At 37.8% G+C, this 23,615-nt stretch overlaps 2 protein-coding genes and 1 long non-coding RNA gene across 4 annotated transcripts in view; 1 reads left to right on the top strand and 2 right to left on the bottom strand.

The window, feature by feature from the left end:
* Nucleotides 1-14,390, bottom strand: part of LOC141369424 (uncharacterized) — a 28,670-nt gene extending 14,280 nt beyond the window's left edge. Inside the window, exon 1 of the long non-coding RNA XR_012373086.1 lies at nt 14,320-14,390. This is a non-coding gene — a long non-coding RNA (uncharacterized lncRNA). The remainder of the gene's footprint in view (nt 1-14,319) is intronic.
* phactr3b (phosphatase and actin regulator 3b) overlaps nt 1-23,615 on the top strand; it is a 362,484-nt gene that overhangs the window by 327,095 nt on the left and 11,774 nt on the right. The gene's annotated exons all lie outside the window — the stretch shown is intronic.
* LOC129428093 (E3 SUMO-protein ligase ZBED1-like) lies at nt 16,315-18,553 on the bottom strand. 2 transcript variants are annotated; one of them, XM_073875728.1, is made up of 3 exons: nt 18,068-18,553; nt 17,324-17,450; nt 16,315-17,198 (listed from the first exon to the last, which is right to left on the bottom strand). In XM_073875728.1, exons 2-3 carry the CDS (start codon nt 17,349-17,351, stop codon nt 16,825-16,827), a joined length of 402 nt encoding a protein of 133 aa, XP_073731829.1. In that variant the 5' UTR covers nt 17,352-17,450; nt 18,068-18,553; the 3' UTR covers nt 16,315-16,824. Both variants share the same exon structure in this region, with proteins under 2 accessions (XP_073731829.1, XP_055040974.2).

Genomic DNA, 23,615 nt, shown 5'->3' with positions numbered 1-23,615 from the left:
CAATGTGGATTAAAAAGCGTCTTGAAGAGGTTTTGCTCATAAATGCATGTAAAATAAAGTAATGTGAACTTGAGATTGTTATACTGTTATTAAACTGCACCATATGCGCTGCAAACGCAGAAAGCACAATGGCCACGCGCGGCAAACGCTCTCTGCATACGCGTTGCTCAGGGCTCATGCTTGCGATGTGAAACCAGCATTTGAATAAACTAGACACTGATTAGTTACTTGCTCTACGTTTATTTAAAATTAACAGCAAGACAACTAGCAGTGAATGTGCTTTCAGGAGAGTAAGTAGATTAACATGGGAGGATTTGAACTTGAAAAGCGGGGCGGAGCCTTTCCGCGGTTAAAACATCTTATAGTCGTTTATGTTTATTTGATTCTATAAATTAAATAGAAGGAAGAGATGGCGCACGAAAGTGTGGGAGGAAGCGAGGGAGCTCTCCCTCACACGCAAAGATTAAACCCCATCTGGACTTTTTTTAATATGTTTAATCAGTGCTTTAAGTGGCCCAAAAGAGGTGCCGGTACTCATATATATATATATATATATATATATATATATAATCTTTTTTTTTGCTGACTCGACTCCTATATTGAAGGGGTTTTATATTCAGCAGTCAACAGACGACCTTGTAAAAAATAATAAATCCTTTTATAAGTTTCTGGATTTGCTTGAGCTAGAAATAGCCACTAAACATAAATAAAATGTGCAAAAGGATTTTGAAAAAATACCATTGGAAAGGAAAGAGCTACTGTAGAGCTTTTGAACATAAACAAAATGTGCAAAAGGATTTTGAAAAAATATACCATTAGAAAGAGCTACTGTAGAGCTTTTGAACATAAATAAAATGTGCAAAAGGTAGATATGTGAGTAACATTTTCAGCATGGTTAAATGCTAAAACTAGTTGTTCAGATAGAAAGAGCTTAACATTTTTTTTAAATGACACCAAGACCATGTCTATGGGTTCAAGAATAACAAAATACTGGCCATTTTAAACTCGAAAGTCATTTATTTTGTCCCATTGTTTTCCATTTTGCGGGTGGTAAAACTACTGTGTAGGTAGGTGGTTCAAATTCATTTAAATTTCGCTCACTTGTAGTTTAGCAATTAAACTAAATGTCTATTACAATTTCAAGAATGTTTTCTGCACATCGCCTGAGGAAATCCGAAGTTGCGTCGAGGGGAACCAAACTGACAGCCGCGACAGCGGAGATTATCACGTACCTACAAGGCTTGCGTCTGACCTGCAGCTATCATTCTGGCTTGGTGGGATGTCAGCGAGTCCTCTGATTCTGACCTTGTTCTTTTACTACTCAGAGTCTAAAACAAGGAGGGCATATTAAGTGTTCATTGTATTTTTATTTTAACCGAGCAGCTACGGTTGCGCGTTTCACACACCTCTCCAGAGCACGTTGACACTGACTGACCGTCCGACGCATGCGCTTTTAACTTGTAAACGCAAGGGTGTATGGGTAATGTAGTCTCTGCTCTCGGTGGGACGAATTAGGAACCGTACATTAAGGGCGCCCTGAAAAGCCGCAGCGCAGCAAAGGATTCAATTAAACCTCTGATTTTTAAACAGATGTGCAAATGAGCGTTCCGGTACGCTAAAAGCACGTTCTGGGCGCACGGGGGGTACCAAGATGGCGGCGGAGTAGGTAGTCGCGTTTTTGAGAGCTCTCTCCAAGGCCGCAGAATTTTATGATTTAACTAAATTACTCTACCCAAATTGAAACAATGAATATTCAGCAGATTCTTAAACCAGCAGTACTGCAACCGCCGACCGCTTCAAAGCCTGCAATACCCGAAAAACCAAAGGAAGGTGAGCATAGCTATAGTGCAATGGACGTCACTTTGCAATCTAAACGGGAACGCGGACAAGATTCGGCGCCGCCAACTCCAAGTAAGTCCTTAAAAGAAAAGAAAGCTAAGCCAAACACTGAAAGTGGTCATGCACAAGCTTCAAATAACGATATATTGGAAGCAATTTTGGAGTTGGGTAAACGTGTGTCTGGAATTGAGTCACAGTTAGGAGACATAAAAGAACAAAACAGACAGAACACCGCCATGATTGTTAGTTTAACCAAGACTGTGCAGTTCAACTCGGAAGAACTAAAAGAGGTAAAAAAGAAAGTGTTGGAAGTGGAGAGGGCTAATAACCACTTAATGGAGGAAAATAGTGAACTGAAAAAGAAGGTGATGGAACAGAAACGATATAGCATGAAACCATGTCTTCGGGTGAGGGGACTAAAGGAGAAGAAAGATGAAAACCTAAGAGCGACCATCATTCCCATACTAAAAAAAATTGCTCCGGAATATGCGGCAGATATGGAGCACGTGGTGGATGTTGTCCATAGGCTTGGCAAAAGAGAGGATAACCGCACCAGACAAGTCATTATCTTGTTTGCATTGAGACATGTGAAAGATGAAATATGGCTGAAGACCAAAGACTCGCCAATTTGCAGGCTGGAAGGTATCAGTTTTGCGGAGATGTTGCCTAAAGAGGATATGGAGACACGTAAACGTTTGTGGCCGCTGGTTGACCAAGCAAGAAAGGCAGGAAAGCGGGCTTTTTTCCGGGGGCCCGACGCGTACATTGAAGGACGTCGAGTTGAGGACAACGGCCTACAAGCCTCTTCGGGTTGATATAATTTCGGGCAGAAGTTATCAGGACGGCACAATTTGGGACTGAAAGTGGTCACGTTATCGGAGACAGTAAGATGTATTTGATGAACATCGTATTGAGGATAACGGTCTACAGTTTTGTTTGCTGCTACGTTTTTGAAGGTGGAGATTTAATGAGCGGTTCGAGAGCTCTAACATGTAGCATTTTCTGTTCTAGTAACGTAAATAAGTATCATATTTTTTTTTCTTCTTCTCTCGTGTTTTTCTTATATTGTTAGTTCATGCTTAATGTTAAAATTTCTTTTGGTTCTTTAAATGTTAGGGGCTTGAAAGAACTTGTTAAAAGAAAGGCATTGTTTTTATTTTGTAAAGGGCAAAAATCTCATTGTTTTTTTTTACAAGAAACTCATTCCTCAGAAGCTGATGCATCGTTCTGGTTAAATCAATGGGGCGGAAAAATCCTGTTTAGCCATGGCTCTTCAAGATCCGGAGGAGTAGCGATTTGTTTTAATAACTTTCCGGGAGAAGTTATCACACATCGGACGGACTCAGAAGGACATTGGTTGACAGCTGTGGTGAAAATTGAAGGTTCTTGCTTAATTCTGATTAATGTATATGGATATAACAATGATAATCAAAACAAGTCAATGTTAGAAGATATAACAAAGGTGATTTCTGAACTTAAAGATTGATATCTTACAGATTATATTTTATGTGGTGGTGACTGGAACATGACTCCAGATGAGTGGCTAGATAGGTGGCCAGCTAGAGTAAGAAAGCCTCAATATAATAGTTTAATTAATAACTTTATGGCAGAAAATAATGTTAATGACATTTGGAGAAAAACGTATCCAGGAATAACAGGTTTTTCATGGTTTAGACCAAATGGAAGCTGTAAATCGAGAATTGATTATTGGCTGGGTACTAACAGTATAATGACTCATGTTACAAAGATATCTATGTCAAATGCACCTTTATCAGATCACTGTTTCATAGAACTAGTCTTAGAACCTACAAATAAATTAACTTATAGGAAAGGCTTTTGGAAATTTAATGCCAAATTATTACAAAATGAAGAATATTGCAATAAAATTCGAGAAACGATTTCTGAAATTCAAAATGATGACACGGTTATTGGTCATTGTAACAAATGGGAATTTATTAAATTCAGAATTAGAGAAATAAGTATTAGGTTTAGTAAAGTACTAGTAGGTATGTTGCTAAAAATGTCAAAATGGTTAAATGCTTAAACGAGTTGTTCAGATAGAAAGAGCTTGAAAAAAGCTTTTAAATGAGACCAAGATCATGTATATGGGTTAAAGAATAACAAAGTACTGGCCATTTGAAACTCGAAAATCATCACTTTATTTGGTCCCATGTTTTCCATTAAAATTCAAGAAAATGTGTGACCGAATCATGAAAATTATGACGTTTTTAGCTATAACTTTTTAAATTTTTAAGATATTGACCTGAATCTTTCAGGATAAGCTGTTTGCCATATCCTCTACATATTCTACTTCTGAAAAGTCAGATATATAAAAAAACAAACCACTAACTACACCAAATAACACTCTTTATTCAGTCTATATATACAGACATCTACTGCATGGCTATACGGCTGCTCCCCATTCTTTACCATTCAAGCAGATTTTGGTAGAGGTAAAACCACCTTTCGTAGTCGTTCAAATTTATTAAAATTTCGTCCACTTGTAGTTTAGCAATTAAACTAAATGTCTTTACAATTTCAAGAATGTCTTTACTCAACTTCAGTAAAAACAGCGATGATTTTACAAACAACAGACTTTGGCGAGCTCGCACGGCCAGCAGTGAAACATAAAAGGTGGTGACTGAAAACGAGAAGGTACCTATGCTTCTTCCGGTGGTGTTAAGAATTAAAACTCAGAAATTTCACCATCAACAAACCAACAGAAGCAGTATTTTCCACAACACTGCGCGCCGCCTGAGGAAATCTTGGGTTTCGTTGAGCGGAACCAAAAAATCAGCCGCGACAGCGGAGTTAGCAACATACCTAGTACTAGCCAAAAGAAATAAAGAGGTGGAAAGTAAATTATTACAAGAAATACATACATGTTGTAGCAACACCAATTTAACACCTGATGAAAGAAGCAGACTAAGGGCTCAGTCACACCAAAAGCATTTATGGCAGTTGCAGGCGCCTTTTTTGAATGATATTCTATGGGCAGGGCGCGTTTGCGCGCTGTTTATGCGCGCCGAGCGCCTTGCGGTTTTCTGCCGCCTGCCGCGCACGCGTTTTTGAAGGAGCGCTGAGAGTGGAGAAGCGCCTGACGTCATTCGCGTCTTCCATTGTCCAATCGAATGAGGGGAGAGGCGGGCCTTACGTTGTGGCGAGGGAAGTTTACAGTTGCTTTGAAGAACCGGACTCCACTCGCTCACTCTCTCCTGCGTGTTTGTGCTCCTCTTATCCTCAAACAAGGTCAGAGCAAGCGCCCTCTTTTTAAAGTTTCTGCTAATATGACAGTTAACAGCAAAAGAGCGCTCACGCTTCAATATTTGATTGACAAGACAGCTGACTCGGTGGTTGCTTAGCAATATGAAAAGCCGCGCTGCACTGCTCTTTTTTTAAAAAAGGCAGTGCGTCGCGCCTTGCGTTTGCAAGCGTTTAAAGCGCTTTTGGTGTGACTGAGCCCTAATAGACTTGCAGAACAAGTTAGATCAACATTATATTGACAAAGCACAGGGAGCATTTGTGAGATCGAGAGCAAAGTGGATTGAGTCAGGTGAAAAGAACTCCTCTTACTTCTTTAATCTAGAAAAAAGCAGACAAAAAAAATTTCATCTCTAGCCTTTTGATAAATGATGAGGAAAAGCATGACTCCAAAGTCATAGAAAATGAAGTCTACATGTTTTATTCCAAATTATATTCTTCTCAGTTTTCGAAAGTAGACTGTAGTAATCTCTTTCAAAATCTCTGTCCACTAATCCCCCAGATTGATTTATCTTTTAAAAACATATGTGACGCTGAACTTAAGATTGATGAACTAGATGCAGCCCTTAAAAAAATGGATTTAAATAAATCCCCGGGATCAGATGGCCTCACTGTTAACTTTTATAAGTATTTTTGGGAAGATTTAAGAAACTTATTATTTGAAGCTCTAAAAGAATGTATAATTAAGAAAGAATTGATGACTAGCATGAAACAGGGTGTAATTACCCTGATTCCAAAGCCAGGGAAAGACAAACGACAATTAGACAATCTAAGACCAATTACATTATTAAACACAGATTATAAATTATTTTCAGGATCCATTGCTGCTAGACTTAAAAAAGGGATTGCAGACATAATAAGTGACACACAGTCAGGTTTTATAAAAGGAAGAGTCATTCATAATAACATCAGACTTGTGAAGGATTTATTAGATTACAGTGATCTAATTGATGATGATGGTTTTATTCTCTTCCTTGATTTTTATAAAGCCTTTGACTCGGTCGAACATGAATTTATTTTAAAAACACTTCATTATTTTGGTTTTGGTAACAAATTTATAGACACTATACACATGCTCTATTCTGATATAAATAGTTGTGTTTCCTTGGGTCACGGGACTTGCAAAAGATTTAATATTGGTAGAGGAATAAGACAAGGTTGTGGAAGCTCTCCCTTGTTATTTATAATGGTTGCAGAAATTCTATCTATTTTTATTAAAAATAGTATAATAGAAGGATTGAATGTAAAGGGCAAACAAATAATTATAAGTCAGTTGGCTGACGATACAACTTTGTTTCTTAAAAACGAGTTGCAAATCCCCATAGCATTACATGCTATTAATATTTTTGCAAAAGCTTCTGGTCTCCAATTAAACTTAAACAAATGTGAGCTATTACCCTTAAAAGATCAATCCATGCAATCATTATACAATATTAAGGTTAAAAAAGAAGTCAAATACTTAGGCATTGTGGTGACTAAGGATAAAAAGATATCTGAAAAACGAAACCTTGTAGACAATGTTGCGAATTGTAAATCTCATCTGAATAGATGGCTACAAAGAGATATTTCAATTTTTGGTAGAATATTGCTGACTAAAATGGATAGTTTATCTAGATTAATATATCCAGCTTACTCTCTTCCAGTAGCACCCCAAATAATTAAAAATATCAACAAGTTAAATTTTGATTTCATTTGGCGAAATAAATGTCATTATATATCTAAGCAGGATTTAATTAGAAATTATGAGGATGGAGGGGGTAATGCAATAGATTTTGATTGCATGAATGGTATGCTGAAAATTAGATGGTTGAAAAGCTATATACAAAATCAAAATTCATTATGGTATTATATTCCTAATTGGATTTTTGAAAAAGTAGGTGGCATTAATTTTCTCCTAAAATGTGATTTTGACTTTAAGAAACTTCCTATAAAGCTTTCAGATTTCCACCAACAGGTCCTTATGTATTGGAAGCTAATTTTCAAACATAATTTCACACCACATAATACGCCTATTTGGAATAATAGGTATATTTTAGTAAATAGAAAATCTCTGTTTATACAAGAATGGTTTTCTAAAGGTGTCTGGGCAATTGGTCACTTTATGGATATGGAAGGAAATGTGTTACAACATGGTGAATTCTGTAACAAATTTCAAATCAGCTGTACTCAAAAGCTGTTTAATCGGATTGTGAAAGCTCTCCCAGTATCATTGGTAGCTATGATTAAGCAGGATATTGTATACTCAAAGATCACTCCTAATCTAAGACAACTTTGCATCAATGGTATTAATTTTCATGATTATAAATGTGACAACAAGTTTTTAAGAAATTGTTTACTTAACTGCCAAATAAATTCTCTCAAAAGAGATTATATTCTAAAAGATTTTGGTAAGGAGACAATAAGAAAGATTAGATGTAAATACTTAAAATTCCCGGTCCCACCAAAGATGAAAGAAATGCAATTAAAAATTTTGAATAGGATTTATCCAACCAATGATTTCTTAAAAAACAGATTCAAAATGGATGTAGGAAATTGTAGCTTTTGTGAAAAGGAACCAGAAGATTTAGATCATCTGTTCGGTGGTTGTGATATTGTACAGAGGTTTTGGCTGGACCTTATACAATTACTTGTGTCCAAAGGAATTCAGATAATGAATCTAACAATTAATGATATAAAATTTGGAATTTTTCACAATGATATCAATGACTTTGGCATTAACAACATCATCCTGATAAGTAAATTTTTCATACATAAATGCCGTTTTTTCAAATTACGCCCTAACATAACACATTGGAGGAATGAGTTAAATCTCTTTTATAAATCTTTGAAATTGTGTAATAATAAGAATGCTGTAAAACTGGCGTCTTTTATAAACATTCTTATGGATTGATTGCCCTTGTGATTTGGTTTCTTTTGAATATATATTCTATTTATGTTTTTTTTTATGTTTTTTTTTTTTATTGCCTTATTTCTATGCCCCATGTTCTTCTACCCTTTATGTATGTATTTGATAAGATACAAATGTTAGATTTATAGAAAGATATTATATTGTACCTATTTTGTTTGTAATTGCTTTGTAATTTAATAAAAAAAAAAAAAAAAAAACCTTCTGGGCGCACGGAGAGGTGGTGGTACGCTCAAGAGCTATTTTTAGAAGTGGCGGTACTGAGTACCGGGGCGTTCCGGCCCACTTAAAGCACTGTGTTTAATCTCAAAAGTAACCAAAAAGTGCCCTGGTCTCTCCTGTATGTCAGCGCGTTGTCAGTGTCTGCTTCGCTCTGTATTTTTCATTGCGTGACGTGATAACATGGTGGGGCGTGTAACACAGACTGTTGACAATTGTTTTTAAATAGTATTTAAACATTCTTTATGATATATATATTTTTTTAATATTTTAATAACACGGTTTTGTCGGTTATAGAGTTCTAATGACGGTGTTCAACTATAACCGTCGGTCTCACGGTTATATAATAACCGTCACACCCCTAATTACAATGAAAGTTTACTCCAAGTATTGTAATGGCTTTTTTCAGCTTACGCCGAGCTTGATTGAGCTCGTGGCACAGCTGTGAGCTATCAGTTAAGGTTAGAGATATTTTATTTGTTTTATATCTTTTATAAAAACGTATTGTGCTTTTTCTTAAATGCGTTATTTTTTTTTAAATACAAGTTTACTCCAAGTATTGCAATGCATGTGCGGTTTGTTCAGCTTCCTCCTATCAAAATTACATTAACATTTTAAAGTAGACGAGTTAAAGGCCATTCTGAATAACTGTTGTATATTTATTGTTACTTCTTTCAGACCCTTTTTTTGGTGTCTTGATGTTTTGGCTAAAGAGTAAGTATAACTTTGTTTATATTTTCTCAGCCACCAGAATCGGACTCAAGTCAAGTGCTCAAAAGTGAAAAAGCATGTTGGTCTCTTCAATGCAATGATAAATAAAATAGTTATAACTAATTAAATAGTCAGATCTCACTTTGACTTGATGTACAGTTTGCTCAAAGTCAGAACACAGCTCATTCATACAAATCAAATCAAATAATGACACTGGCTATGTGTCTGCTCTCTTTTTTATAGCAATAAAATCATATATTATATATATATATATATATATATATATATATATATATATATATATATATATATATATATATATATATATATATATATATATATATATATATATATATATATATATATAAGAATAATAATAATAATAATGTTTAATTTATATAGCGCCTTTCCCAAGCTCAAGGTCGCTTCACACATTACAGAATTTCAACAAAAGTAGACAATACAAATTCATATTCGTCGGACATTTGCCCAGGACGAGAGTCACATGCAGCTGCATGAGTGAAAAGTAGAAAACAGATATACATATACAAACCACAAAACAATCAGTACAAGTGATAGGACTCTACATAGATGACAGTACATAAACCACAGACTCAACATTGCAGATGGCATAAGTGATTCTTATACATACGTTACTGATAGTGTAGGTTGAACAGATGGGTCTTTAACAGCGATTTAAATTCAGGCAAGGAAGCAGTGGTTCTAAGTGAAATAGGTAGGGAGTTCCATAATGTTGGGGCAATGACAGAAAATGATCTGCCACCCATAGAGGATAGACGGTACCAGGTGGGGCTGCACGATAAATCGCATGTGTTTGTCAGGCGCATCTCCAGGAACTATGGCTCTGTGTAGTTAAAGCTGCTCTATCTGAAAACAGCTGATAGCGATTTACTACTAATCAAGGAACCGGCATTACTGACGTGATGCGCGTGGTATCGCATGCGATTTATCTGCAGCCCTAGTACCGGGGAATACATAGAAGTTCAGCATTTGAAGACCGAAGTGGTCGTGTAGGTAAGTAAGAACAGAGTAGATCAGAAAGATAAGGGGGTGAGAGAGCATTTAGTGCCTTAAAAGTGAGTAGTATGATCTTATATTGTATTCATGCTGAAACTGGAAGCCAGTGGAGATTAAATAAGAGGGGTAATATGGGCAGATTTTTTGTTTGAGGTTAACATCCTGGCAGCAGAGTTTTGTATATACTGCAAGCGTGAGATTGAGTGGGCTGTTAAACCCAAAAATAGTGCATTGCAGTAGTCAAGACGGGACGTAATAAGAGCATGCACTAGTTTTTCGGCATCATTTTTACCGAAGAAAGGGCCCAGCTTGGCAATACGTTTCAAATGAAAAAAACATGTTTTGGAAAGGCTTCGGATATGAGCATCAAAGGTGAGGGGTCGAGTATGATACCTAAATTTCTCACAGTAGGAGAGGGAAAAATCGTAGTAGCATCCAGGTCAATACTAAAATCCGCAGAGCTTGTTTGTGTTAGAGATGGAGTGCCAGATATCAGAATATCAGTTTTACCCAAATTCAGGCTAAGGAAGTTAGTGTAGCCACAGTTTTAGCTCATCTACACACGAAGAGAGTGACGATGTTACATGTTCGGAGTCTGGTTGACAAGCAGTATATAACTGGATATCATCTGCATAACAGTGATATCTAAAGCGTGTCAACGAATGATGTTACCCAGTGGCTGAATATATAGGATGAATAATAGTGGACCAAGTACAGAGCCCTGAGGAACACCTTGTGTAAGTAAGACAGTAGGAGATTTGAAATTGTTTAACGAAATGTGAAATTGCCTGCCCGTGAGATAAGAAGAAAACCAGGATAGTGCAGAACCTGTTACGCCAATCTCTGCTAAGCGGGAAAATAATATCTTGTGGCAGACAGTATTAAAGGCAGAGCTGAGGTCTAATAACAGAAGTATAGAGAGACTGCTTGAGTCGCCAAAGAGTAAAGATCATTGACAACTTTTACCAGTACAGTCTATGTGCTATGCTGTTTACAGAAGCCAGATTGAAAATTATCATACAGACTATTGCCAGCTAGGAATGATTGCAGCTGAGAGGCCACAACCTTTTCCATGATTTTTGATATAAATGGCAAGTTGGAAATAGGGCGGTAGTTGGATAAATCAGTGGGGTCCAGATTAATTTTTTTGAGTATGGGAGTAACAGCAGCAGTCTTTAGTGACAGAGGCACAGTACAGGAGATAAATGACATGTTAATAAGGTGAGCGATAGGGGCAGAGATGGCCAATGTACAGTCTTTCAACAGGAAAGTAGGTGCTGGATTAAGAGTGCATGATGAGGAGTTAGATGTTTGTATTAGTTCTGCGATTAATGAGGAATTTGTTAAGGTTAGTGTTGCCATACAATTGGTAGATTTAGGAACCGCATCCACATTGGTAACTGGTTCTTCACCAAAAGTCGCATACAGTGTGTCTAGCTTTCCCTGGAAATGGTTCAGGAAAGTACAGCACATGTCAATTGCTTCAGAGTCACTATAGCTGTGTTTTGGTGCTTGAGTCAGTTTATCAATCATGCTGTATAACATTTTGGCCCTGTTGTTCGCCTTGTTGAATATATTGGAGATGTGGGAAGAGCGTGCTGAATTTAAGGCCAGTTTGTATTGCTGAAGGCAATCAGTGAACGGTCAAATGTACAGTTAGGCCAGTTTTCCTAAAAAGCCGTTCACACTGTCTACATTTCACCTTCAAACCTCGAAGCTCTGCGTTGAACCATGGTGAGGAATGAGACAGAGGAAGCATCATCCAACAATTTTTCCACAGTACAGCAATATTTGTCATAAATCATAGATGGGCAGGTGTAATTTAACACATCAGTAATAGCAGAGGAGGCAACAGAATTACAAAAGGATGCAGTGTCAACTGGATTCAAATGTCGATAACATATGGTTTGCTTTTTGGTGGGGTTAACTGGACAGATAAGTGTAAAATCAAGGTGATAAGTTTATGATCTGAAATCGGGGTGACTAAACTGTCAATAGAGACATTATTCAATCCTGAAGTACAAACTAGATCAAGCGTGTGACCGTGTGTGTGGGTTGGAAAATTAATATGCTGCGCAAGGTCAAAACAGTCAAGCACCGCATTTAGCTGTGTAGCAGCAGGGCAAACAGTATCAACATGAATGTTGAAATCACCAAGAAGAATAGCTTTAGGTGACACTGCACATGCTTGAGTTAGTAGTTCGCTGAGCTCTGAGAAAAAGTCACCTTGTTGTTTAGGTGGTCGGTAAATCAGGATAAGTACAATGGTTTGATACCTAACCTCAAAACCATGTACTCAAATGTCATAGTTTTATGAAAAACCAATTTCGAAACAGTTAATGGCGTACGGAAAATGGCAGCGTGGCCTTTACCAGTTTTACAAGGTTCTGAGATATATATGGCTTATTCAATCTACGTCATCAATGTTCGCGGCGGCCATATTGTTGACATAAAACTGTCAGTCTGTCAATTGACAAGCGAGGCAGCGTGGGTATTATGCATGGTATTAACGGTGTAATTTTCTTAAAACCGCGCGATGGTGTGTGGTGTAATACACGGATGTTCTAACAACAGCAAAAAGAACCCCGGAATTAGTTTTTATGCGATACCGACTGTCAGAAAACATGAAAGGAGACAGAGGAGTTGAACCAGCGAAGGAGAGACTGTCCCCATTATTTTACCACAGGTAACGTTAGGGATATATGCTCACAGCCAAGTCTGTCCCCATAATTTGATCACATATGGTTAGCTGTAAGCAGTGGCTGAAACTGCTCTTTCAAATAAGCTGCCATAAATTGAGACAGTTATTAAATTAGTATTAATAACTATATGAACATAATAATAGGTCTGGCATTAATACTAGGTAGGGAATTAAGGGCCGTTCACAAAGTTTTGAAAATCGTTTTATATTAAACAGAATAGCGGAGCTCTCACCAAAACTATAACGATACAGATACAATGAACAACATCATTGGGATCACTTTCTGAGCGATTTTTCCCACCTGATTAAGGATAAACCATTGATAGCATTAAAATCTATTTGAACTTCAAGTGCACGGCCACTTAAAATGACAGTGAAGCTCATTGCTGAGGTCTATAACATTAGATTACCTCCAGTTGCTGTGAAAATTGACTACGTAATGCTTTTTAATCTATTACATTAACTAACTGTTATGCCAAAAGGTAAGACATTACACAAACTATTAGATTCACTGTTTAGAGTTACGCGAAACGCAGCGTGTTGAGGACATCTGCAAAAGTTTTTATTACAAGCAATATTAAAGGCAAGTGATTTGCGCGAGTGCAGTGAGCGAATTGGCATAAACGTATTGTTTGGTGATGTGGACGATGATATAGTAATCGTTATAGTTATAATGTGAACGGCCTTCAGTGCTTGTATGATGAATGCGGATACTGTATGAACGATATAGTTATAAATATCCGGATAAGTTACGGCTGGCAATAAGGACGGATCTTTACTTAAGGCTATTGGGTCTATTTGATATTGTTCCACAAAAATCAAGCTCATCTTCTCTTAATACGGACGAGATGAAGCCATTAGGCTACTGCTCCCCTCGACTCAAATCTACGTGCGGCTAGGGGCAGGACAGATGTCATGTCAACAAGATGGCCGCGGCTAGCGACTTCCGGTGTTTGCGAATAAGCCCTATATCGATATCCAGTGGGGGTAAGCAGATTCAGATGGATAAAATCGTCTGGTACCTGCCAAGTCTCTGTGAGAAATACTATATCGAGTTTATTGTCAACTATTAGCTCACTTATATAGGTGCTTTTGTCTGAAATGGATCGACAATTTAAAAGAGAACAGTGATTATCCAATCCTGTAACAGTAGGTGTATGCAGGGTCGCGGTGTCAGATTTGTTAATGTAGACAACCATGCGACGCCGGTGAAGTGAACGCACTGGCCGATTAATAGTCCTGCTACTAGACCAGATTGTTGGGATCGCAGAAGATGATGAATGATGAATGAAGTATGTCCTTCTAGACGAGGGATGTAGATATCTTGCACAACGAAGGATACCAGCTGAGCGGCAATGGTCATATGTCGCAGGGTCGAGGCGCCAGTGACCGTTTGGAGCCAATAGCTCACTTGTTCTGTATTTGAAATCCATAACAATGTTGTAGCCAAAAACAGTCAGGGGTATAATAAAAAATGCCAGAAACTTTAATGTGTTGAAAAGAGCCATGGAGAAGTCCGCCGACAGCATTGCCGCGTTAGCCAATGCCAAACCCAATACAACATCAACAATAGGCACACAGAGAGGGCAGCTACCTGACCAAACAGTATGCTTACAGACAGTCCACAAGTAGAGTGTTAACTCACCTCATAGTTAGTCAGATCGATGGAGAATCGAGAGGGCAGAGGGCTCGCAGTAAGCTGGTAACTTTCCATATGGTATATATATATATATACCATATATATATATATATATATATACCATATATATATATATATATATTATAATATATATATATATATATATATATATATTATATTATATATATATATATATATATATATATATATATATATATATATATATATATATATATATATATATATATATATATACCATATATATATATACCATATATATATATTATATACCATATATATATATTATATACCATATATATATATATATATATATATATATATATATATATATATATATATATATATATATATATATATATAATATACCATATATATACCATATATACCATATACCATATATATACCATATATATACCATATATACCATATACCATATATATATATACCATATACCATATATATATATATATATATATATATATATATATATATATATATATATATATATATACCATATATACTATATACCATATATACTATATACCATATATATATATATATATATATATATATATATATATATATATATATATATATATATATATATATACCATATATATAAAGCAAAGACAACTATAAGATAATCCTTTAGGAGCCGGTAAAACATCTACAGATACAGCAGTAAACATACTTGTGATGCGGTAAGAAAAACTAGCACAGTGTAGATATAAATTATGGTATCTTAAGCACTTCTCTTTTTATTGCTTCTGTCTTGTTCTTCATTTGTTTTTGTAGTGAATTCCACAGGACGTGCAGGTGTAAATAAGGAGACTTGGAGTAAGTACAAATTGAGCTTTTACCCCCCAGTCACATTAGCTACAAGTGACAGAGACAGAGAGACAGGCTACTATTCATTTTCAATGGAAGTGGCCGTTTGCCAGCGACAAGCGACGAGCTCGCCACTGCGCGAGCAAGGCGGGGCCAAAATAGACAAGCAGGCTATTTTATGCAAATACTGAGCGATGCGACAAAGCGACTGCCAATCAGAGTGAAGGAGCAGCGTGACGTAGGTCTGTGGTCGAGTCTGAGAAAATAATTCAAGATGGCGGAAAATGCGTATTTATGTATATATCTGATAAGTTTGGCATTTTATCTAATATATTTTGTTACTTTTATCGAGAAATAAATACTTTTAAATCCAAAAACACCGTTCTTGTAACTTAACAATACCTCTAAAGTGACTTTTGATACCGCTTTGAGAAACTACCCAAGGAACGCCCATCAAGCGAGTGCGTGTCGCTCGGTGTCGTTCACTTTTGCATTCCCTGCACTATGAAAGCTATTGTGGTCTTTGTTGTCATTGTCCTTGTTGGTGTTATTTTATTATTTTAGTTGTATTTTTAATTGTACAGCACTTTGGTACCCTTTTGGTTGTTTAAACTGTGCTCTATAAATAAAGTTGGATTGGATTGGATATTTAACTGGTAGCCAATGTAAAGATGCCAGAATTGGACTGATGTGGTCATACTTTTTAGATCGAGTAAGCACTCTTGCGGCGGCGTTTTGAACCAGCTGTAGCTTGTTTACCTGATTTGCAAGGCATCTCCCGAGTAACGAGTTACAATAGTCTATTCTAGTGGTCATAAAAGCATGGATAAGCTTTTCTGCATCTGATGCAGACTAGGGCTGTAGCGATACACAAATCTCACGATACAATCCGATACGCGATATTCATCTGCTGATATGATATATATCGATCTGTTTGCCCGCCGATACGATCCGATATAATTCGATATACTTACATCATTTTCTGACAGATTTAAAGGGGACAGAGTGATTTTGGTGACATCTTGTGAGTGTTCAATTTACTTAAATTGAATTAATTGAACTGAAATCTAAAAACATCAATTACATAAGATATGTCTCTGACTGAACAGAGACTCTACAGCTTGCAAATGAATCAACAAAATGAATCAAAGATACGTTGAGAAAATTTGTTCCATTTATTGAAAGTGCAAACTGTAGCATTTGAACAGTAAATAAAGTGCAGTATTTCAATTAACAATGGAGAGTTAAAAAGTGCAGCAAGTGGCCTGTTCTGAACAGTTTCTTTGACTGCTTTTTAGCTTGACACTGAACATATGAGGTAGCCAGTCTAGCCACCACCATGTAAGTAAACATATTACCAAAAAAAAAGTAAACATAGTACCATGGCTTCTCCAAAACATCCAAAAATTCAAGTCATTAAGAACAACATTTAACTTAAAATGTACTCGTCTTAGCAGAGTAGTTTAAGGCTTGTAGGCCTACAAGTATGTGAGGTAGGTAGCCAGCCAGTCTAGCCAGCAAAAAAGAAAAATAAACTATGGCAGCCAATAATTCAAGTTTAACATTTAACAAACTTAAAATTGTACCCATTTTAGCAGAGTAGCTTAAGGCCTTAAGTGAACACTAAACAGAAACTCTCCACAAAACTGCAGATGAAGTGATCTACATTGTCTTCAGATTTTTGTTAAGGAATATGATTTGATCAACGTGCTCTGGGTGAAGTGCACTTCTCTGAGCAGTGATTACATCTCTGGCGGTGGAAAAGATGCTCTCCGAGGAAACACTAGTGCCAGGGATACAGAGGTACCTTTTAGCAAGTTGTGACAAAAGTGGATACTGATACTGGTGCTCCTTCCACCAGACCAGTGGATCTTCTTTCACTTCCAGAAGATCTGCGTCCTTGTAGCGGGTCATCTGTTCCTTGGCCTCGTCCTCTTGGGTATTTATCTTTGGTAGTGCTGCACCACCGTATCGTTCACCAAGAAGGGCAGCCAGTGGACAAGATGGCCTTGAATTCCTGGGTGGAGGATGCTGACCTTCAAATAAATAAACAATTAAAACAAAAACGCATTACATATAGTTAAGCACATTCGATAATTCCTACACAGAGGTTCAGACAACACAGTGCGCTTCACTGGATAACAATGGGTGAAATACTGACCTTGTCCTTGACTGCTCTCTTTTTCCATGAATTGCTCTCACTCATCTACAGCGTCGTCTTTAGATGCCATTCCCTCATCATCAGTAGGAGCATTTGCTGTCCCCTCTTCATCCATACTCCAAAGTGACTAAATTAAATAAGTCAACATGAAATGAAATTCATGAGCTTTTATTGTATAAATCTTTTAATTACTCTATTTAATATATGCCTTTAAACCAGTTAAGATTATAGCATTTATGCTTTTTAAACTATTTAATATTTATCTATTTTAAACTGTTAATATTGTAGGATTTGCCTTTTAAACTTTGAACAATGCATTATTTAGGCTGGCTTATGCTTGCTCTTGCCAGGAAATGGCGTATAGGGTACAAGGCCAAAGGTGAAAGGGATAGTTCACCCAAAAATAAAAGTTCTGTCATTTACTGACTCTCATGTTGTTACAAACCTGTATAAATTTCTTTGTTCTGATTAACACAAAGGAAGATATTTTGAGAAATGTTTGTAACCAAACCATTCATAGAGCCCATTTACTTCCATAGTAATTCTTTTTTCTTACTATAAGAAGTGAATGGGGTCCACAAACGGTTTGTTTACAAACATTTCTCAAAATATCTTTCTTTGTGTTCATCAGAACAAAGAAATGTATACAGGTTTGTAACAACATGAGAGTTAGTAAATGATGACAGAATTTTCATTTTTGAGTGAACTATCCCTTTAAACCTAGCAGTACCATTACTGTCTTACCTCTGATGGCTGCATGCTCAGTCTTGCAGCCTCTACAATCAGTCCATCATAAACTTCCTGTCTTTCATTTTCAGTAAGGAAGGGAAGACTTTTGAATCTTGGATCCATTGCTGAACATGCATGGAGAGTTGCCTTGAAGTCAATGTACCTCTTTTGAAGATCTCCAGCCATGACAGCCTTCATCTCTTTTATGACTGCAGATTCACCTTCTATCGGTTTCAGTCCATTGATCAATGTGTCCTGGAGGGGTGCAACAACTGACAGTGTGGGGGTCTTCTCCTTGGACATGTACTGTGTAGCCTCCTTCATGGGCTTCAGCGCGTTGACTACTTCTTCAGCTGTTGTCACGTCTGACCCGTCAGTGTGCACAAATCCTTCTCGGTCTTCCTGACTTCACTTGAGAGCAGGTCTGCGCAGATGGCCGGTTGTTGCTCCAGGAATCTTTCTAACATGTCATGTGCACTATTCCACCTGTAGTTGAATAAAAGAAATATATACTTTATTTATAGACCCATAGTGTCCTTCACACTTCACAGCATGGATGCACAGAATGCTACTTTACATAAATGACAAAACAAATTAGTAATAAAAACACAAATAAACTATTGAACAGTAACCACACACTAACCTGGTAACAACATCCGTCATAAGCTTGTGCTTAGGGCTGCAACGATTCGTCGACGTTGTCGACAAAAATCGATAATAGAAATAGTCGACAATGAATATCATTGTCGACGTTGTGGCCAGACATGAGTCGCACATGCGCATTAGCTTCTCTGCTCAGCGATAACACACAGAAATGGCAGCGTCCAACGCAGCAGATGCGCGTACCAAAATATCTGAGGTTTGGGAGCATTTTAGCCTGGATACGGCGAATAAAAAGATTACCTGCATGGTTTTCAAAGCAGTCTTTGCATTTCACGGCAGCACCTCGGTCAAGCACGAACATTTAAAGAGAAAGCACGTCGGACAGTTGAATTAAACAGAGTTTGACTCGCCTCGGTAAGATTTAAATAACATGGAAGCCAAACTGTTTTTTTTTATTTTTCCAGAAATCTCGTTTTTTGGTTGTGCATTCAAATTAATATCAATTCAACTGCAGTTGGTTTGTTTTGATTTAAACCTTCAAAACTTAAAAAATACAGCATATATATATTTATATATATAAATAGTAGGGCTGTCAAAATAAACGCGTTAACGCAAATTCATTTTAACGGCACTAATTTTATTAACGCGCGATTAACGCAACACGCAATTTCTGTTTGACCCACAGCTGGATGAATTGAGAAGCAGCAAGTAAACGGCGCTGTCTAGATGTTCGGAGCTTTTCAGTAAACATCTAAAATTATCTTTATCTGCACGTTTCCTGAGAGGTGTACCGTCCCAAATCCATATAAAGCAAAGATGCGTCTTCTTTCACTTTTTAGTTTCGTTTTTAAAGCATTCAGAAATGATAGAAAATAGACTGTAGGACTTGCTTGATGTTAAAATAATTATTAAGAGAGATAAAGTTCGGGACCTGATTGATGATAAAAAAGTTAATTAAGAGTGACAAGACTCAAAAGCGATCTTCCTGACGCTGATGTCTGAAGCGCATGCACACAAACACGCGAGTGCGTGACCCAAGATATATAGACATCTACACAAAATTACAGTTTTAAAAATATCTGTTTTCACAAGAATTCACACAGGTATGACCTATAATCTGTTATATCTAAAGTGAATGTTTGGTTAACTGTTAAGGAAAAGTATCTGTTGTGTCATTATATTAAACCCTTGCATTAGCCTACAGTATCTTAAAGCGGTCTGTCTCAATGTCAAAATTAAACAATAAAAGAAAAACATATATGTAACATATATTGATATTGTTTTTGCTCTGCGTAAACAGGTGTAGTTATGTCATGCTTTATCAGATTCCAACAATTGTTCCAATGGTTTTGAAGTTTTTTAATAGAGAATGTTAAAATAATTTGCTCATCCCAACTCAATTTGCCAGCACAGGTCACAAATGATGCAGCAGCAAACAGAAATGGAGAAAGAACAAGGTCTTCTAAAGGGAAAATCATGTATAAAACTATGGCTGATGGTTCTGTTGAAAATGTAAACAGGCTGTTGTAGACATACATTTTCATATAGCATATATATTGACCAAATCCATGCTGATTAGAGCATTAAAAACTTGAAAAGTGTTACATTTAGGTAAATTTAGAACAGATAAAAATAATTTATTGACAGCCCTAATAAATAAAATAGCTGAAATACATAACTTCGTTTTGATAAAATCATAGTAGCTGCAATTATTAAAAATGTAAAACTTGTTTTCATTAAATGTAAAAAATGTTCATTGAACTACCCCCTTCTTTCTTGTTTACTATCATTTTCCACAGAATTAAAGCAATCTCATGCTTAATTTTAGAAAAAAATAATTATTATTCGATTAGTCGACTAATCGTTTCAATAGTCGGTGACTAGTCGACTATTAAAATAGTCGTTAGTTGCAGCCCTACTTGTCCTCAGGTAGTCGTAGAAGCCTCTGTTTCTCTTTCAGCATGTGGTTGGCTGTGGTGCTCCATCTGAAGAAATTCACAATGCGTCTCACCCTTCCCAGCAGGCGTGCGACTGCTGTGATTTTGAGGGCACGTTGTGCAGCTAGATTTAAGGTGTGAGCATAGCATTTGACATGAAGTGTGAATGCTGCCTTCTCAGATGCGAATGTCATATTTGACGCATTGTCGGTGACGATTACGGGATCCTTTTCTTTTATTCCCCACTCAGCGAGGGCCTTTGTCAGATGTTCTGCCAGGTTGTGTCCGGTGTGGCTCTCAGGCATGTCCCTTGTTTGTAAAACATACGTTACGAGCTCCCATTCCTCGTTGATGAAGTGGGCCGTGATGGTGACGTATGCTTCAGTTGTGGGCGAGGTCCAGCCGTCGCACGTCAGGGCAACTCTCTCCGCGCTGGCCAGGGAGGCTTTGACGCGTGCCTTTGTCTGAGCGTACAGCCTGGGAATGCAAACCTTGGTGAGGTGTTCACGGGTTGGAATAGGATAGCGAGGCTCCATCGCGTTCACCATGCGCCTAAAGCCGGCGTTTTCCACCACCGAATATGGTCTTAAATCCTGACAAATAAAGTAGGCAATGGATTTTCTGCGACCTTGGTGAAGCAGATGGAAACTTGTGTGAACAACCGCCATCGATGTTCAGTATGGTTTGTTTTGGGTCATGCGACAGCAGCTTCTTGGTGTCCTCTGATAGCGTTACTTTGTCCGGGTGGTGACGTTTTAGGTGGACTCGTAGGTTGGTGGTATTTCCAGAGTATTTCACGTTTGTGTGACACAGCTTGCAAACCGCGAGGCTTTTGTCCAAGTCGTCGCTTTCCTTCTTTCTTTTGAATCCAAAGTGATCCCACACATCTGCTTTTAAGCATGAAGGTGCTGGGTTTATATCTGCCGCCATTTTCTCGAATCTCCTCACTCTGACTCCGTAAACAGGATGACGTCTGTGTAAAGTTAGTACGGGTGACAGCGCTACTAGCGGCTGGCTGACCAAATCGCGCTTCCTGCAACACGAACGGGAGTAAACACGGGGGAATGGGACTTGTGTATCGATACGCGCATCTTAAAAATCGATACGTTCTTGGGAAAAAATATATCGATTTATATCGCCGAATCGATAAAATCGCACAGCCCTAATGCAGACAGCATATGGCGTATTTTTGAGATATTTCTAAGATGGAAGAATGCTGTGCGGCAGACTTTGGCGATATGACTATCAAAAGCTAGATTGCTGTCGAACATCACGCCTAAATTCTTAACCGTGGAAGATGGCACCACTGTGCAGCCATCTATGGGCAACTTGTAATCTGACATATTATGTTTGTAGCGATTCGGTTCAATAATAAGTATCTCTGTCTTATTGGAGTTTAGCATAAGAAAGTTATGTGCCATCCAGTCCCTAATATCACTAATGCAGTCTGTTAGCTTAGAAAACTGGTGGGTTTCGCTAGGATGCGACGAGATGTAAAGCTGGGTATCATCCGCATAGCAGTGAAAACTTATGTTATGTTTCCTGATAATGTCTCCTAGAGGTAACATATATAACGAGAATAGGATAGGGCCTAGAACTGATCCCTTAGGTACGCCGTATTTAACGGGGGAGTGATTTGACTCTTCCTCATTTACATAAACAAAGTGATAGCGATTGGTTAGATACGAACCAAACCAGGCTAACGCCTGACCACTGATGCCAACATAGTTTTCTAGTCTATTGAGTAAGATTCTGTGATCTATTGTGTCAAAGGCCGCACCAAGGTCCAGCAACACAAGGATTGAGACCTCACCACGATCGGATGTTAATAGGAGGTCATTTGTAACTCTAAGCAGTGCTGTCTCTGTGCTATGGTGGGGCCTGAATCCTGATTGGAACTTTTCATATGTATTATTATTCTCTACGAATGTGCGTAGCTGGCTTGCCACTACTTTTTCTAAAATTTTAGAAAGAAAAGGTAGGTTTGAGATTGGTCTAAAGTAGGGCTGCACGTTTTCAAGTTTTTAATTAACCGTTAACCGACACCCTTAGCGGTTAATACTCGGTTAACCATATTATGCGCAAGGCAACCCAGAGATACAGACACACGAGAAAGGGGTAGTTGATTTTTTAACACCTTTAATAACTGGTTGGACCACATTTAAAACGAAATTAATTTATAGAAATAAAACGCAGTGGTAAGGACAGAGCAGCTTAAGTATGTCACTGACTTTGCGTTCGCGGGGATGGTAGGCTGGGCGAAGGTACTCGCAGGCTCCGCGTCCACCTCTCTATGATGCCCGGGTGTTGGCTGGGTTTGCCGCGATAGTCTGTGAAACGATGATTGCCGGTGCTTCAGCCTTTCACCGATTAGATCACTTGCCCACCCCGACACCGTCTTTCACCGTCGTTTTGATATTTTCTTGTAATTAAATCATTTAGCTTCGTTAGAGAGAGCAACTTACAACTGAATGTGTCTGCTGCCTGAATTCACAGCGGAGCTGAACGCGAGTCACGTCACAGAGCAGCAGGTGTCAGATTTCATTTATTTCTGTCAGAGTTTGCGAGGCGAGCTGACTGACCAGATGATGACAGAAGCCGCGTGCTTACTCGTTTTTGTTATAATGCGCATATATGATGTTTAATATAAGCGAGATAGTTTTGTTGTATTTTTTATCAAGAAAAATAATAAACCCATAATTCAAGCAGCGCTTTATGGAGGAGTAGCTGGTTGCACTGCTTGGATGAGTTCTGCGAGAATTACCTGCGCACATTGACTCAAGCACTTAATTAAACCAGCTGTTGCCCTCGCATTGCACGCAAATTCATACGGGATTTAATGCAGCTTACGCAAGCGCTGCATTTAAACAATTGCGTAATTCAAAAGTGAAAGTAAAATGCGCACATCTGCATGCATTAACCAGTGGGAAAATTCTGTCACCGCAGCAACCCTAGGTTGTACATGAAGTATAAGCACTGGATTGCAATACTTGCATTTTGCCCTGTCATTCTCGATTTTAACC

The sequence above is a fragment of the Misgurnus anguillicaudatus genome, chromosome 14 (genome assembly GCF_027580225.2).
Source record: "Misgurnus anguillicaudatus chromosome 14, ASM2758022v2, whole genome shotgun sequence".
Classification (NCBI taxonomy): domain Eukaryota; kingdom Metazoa; phylum Chordata; class Actinopteri; order Cypriniformes; family Cobitidae; genus Misgurnus; species Misgurnus anguillicaudatus.
This window is presented reverse-complemented; position numbering and strand designations above follow the sequence as displayed.

What these genes read in the sequence shown, in the direction of transcription:
- LOC129428093 (XM_073875728.1), bottom strand. Translation starts at nt 17,351, where the DNA reads ATGGAAAAAGAGAGCAGTCAAGGACAAG. An exon ending in AGAGAGCAGTCAAGGACAAG is followed by an intron (nt 17,199 to 17,323) that starts GTCAGTATTTCA and finishes ATTTATTTGAAG; the next exon opens with GTCAGCATCCTCCACCCAGG.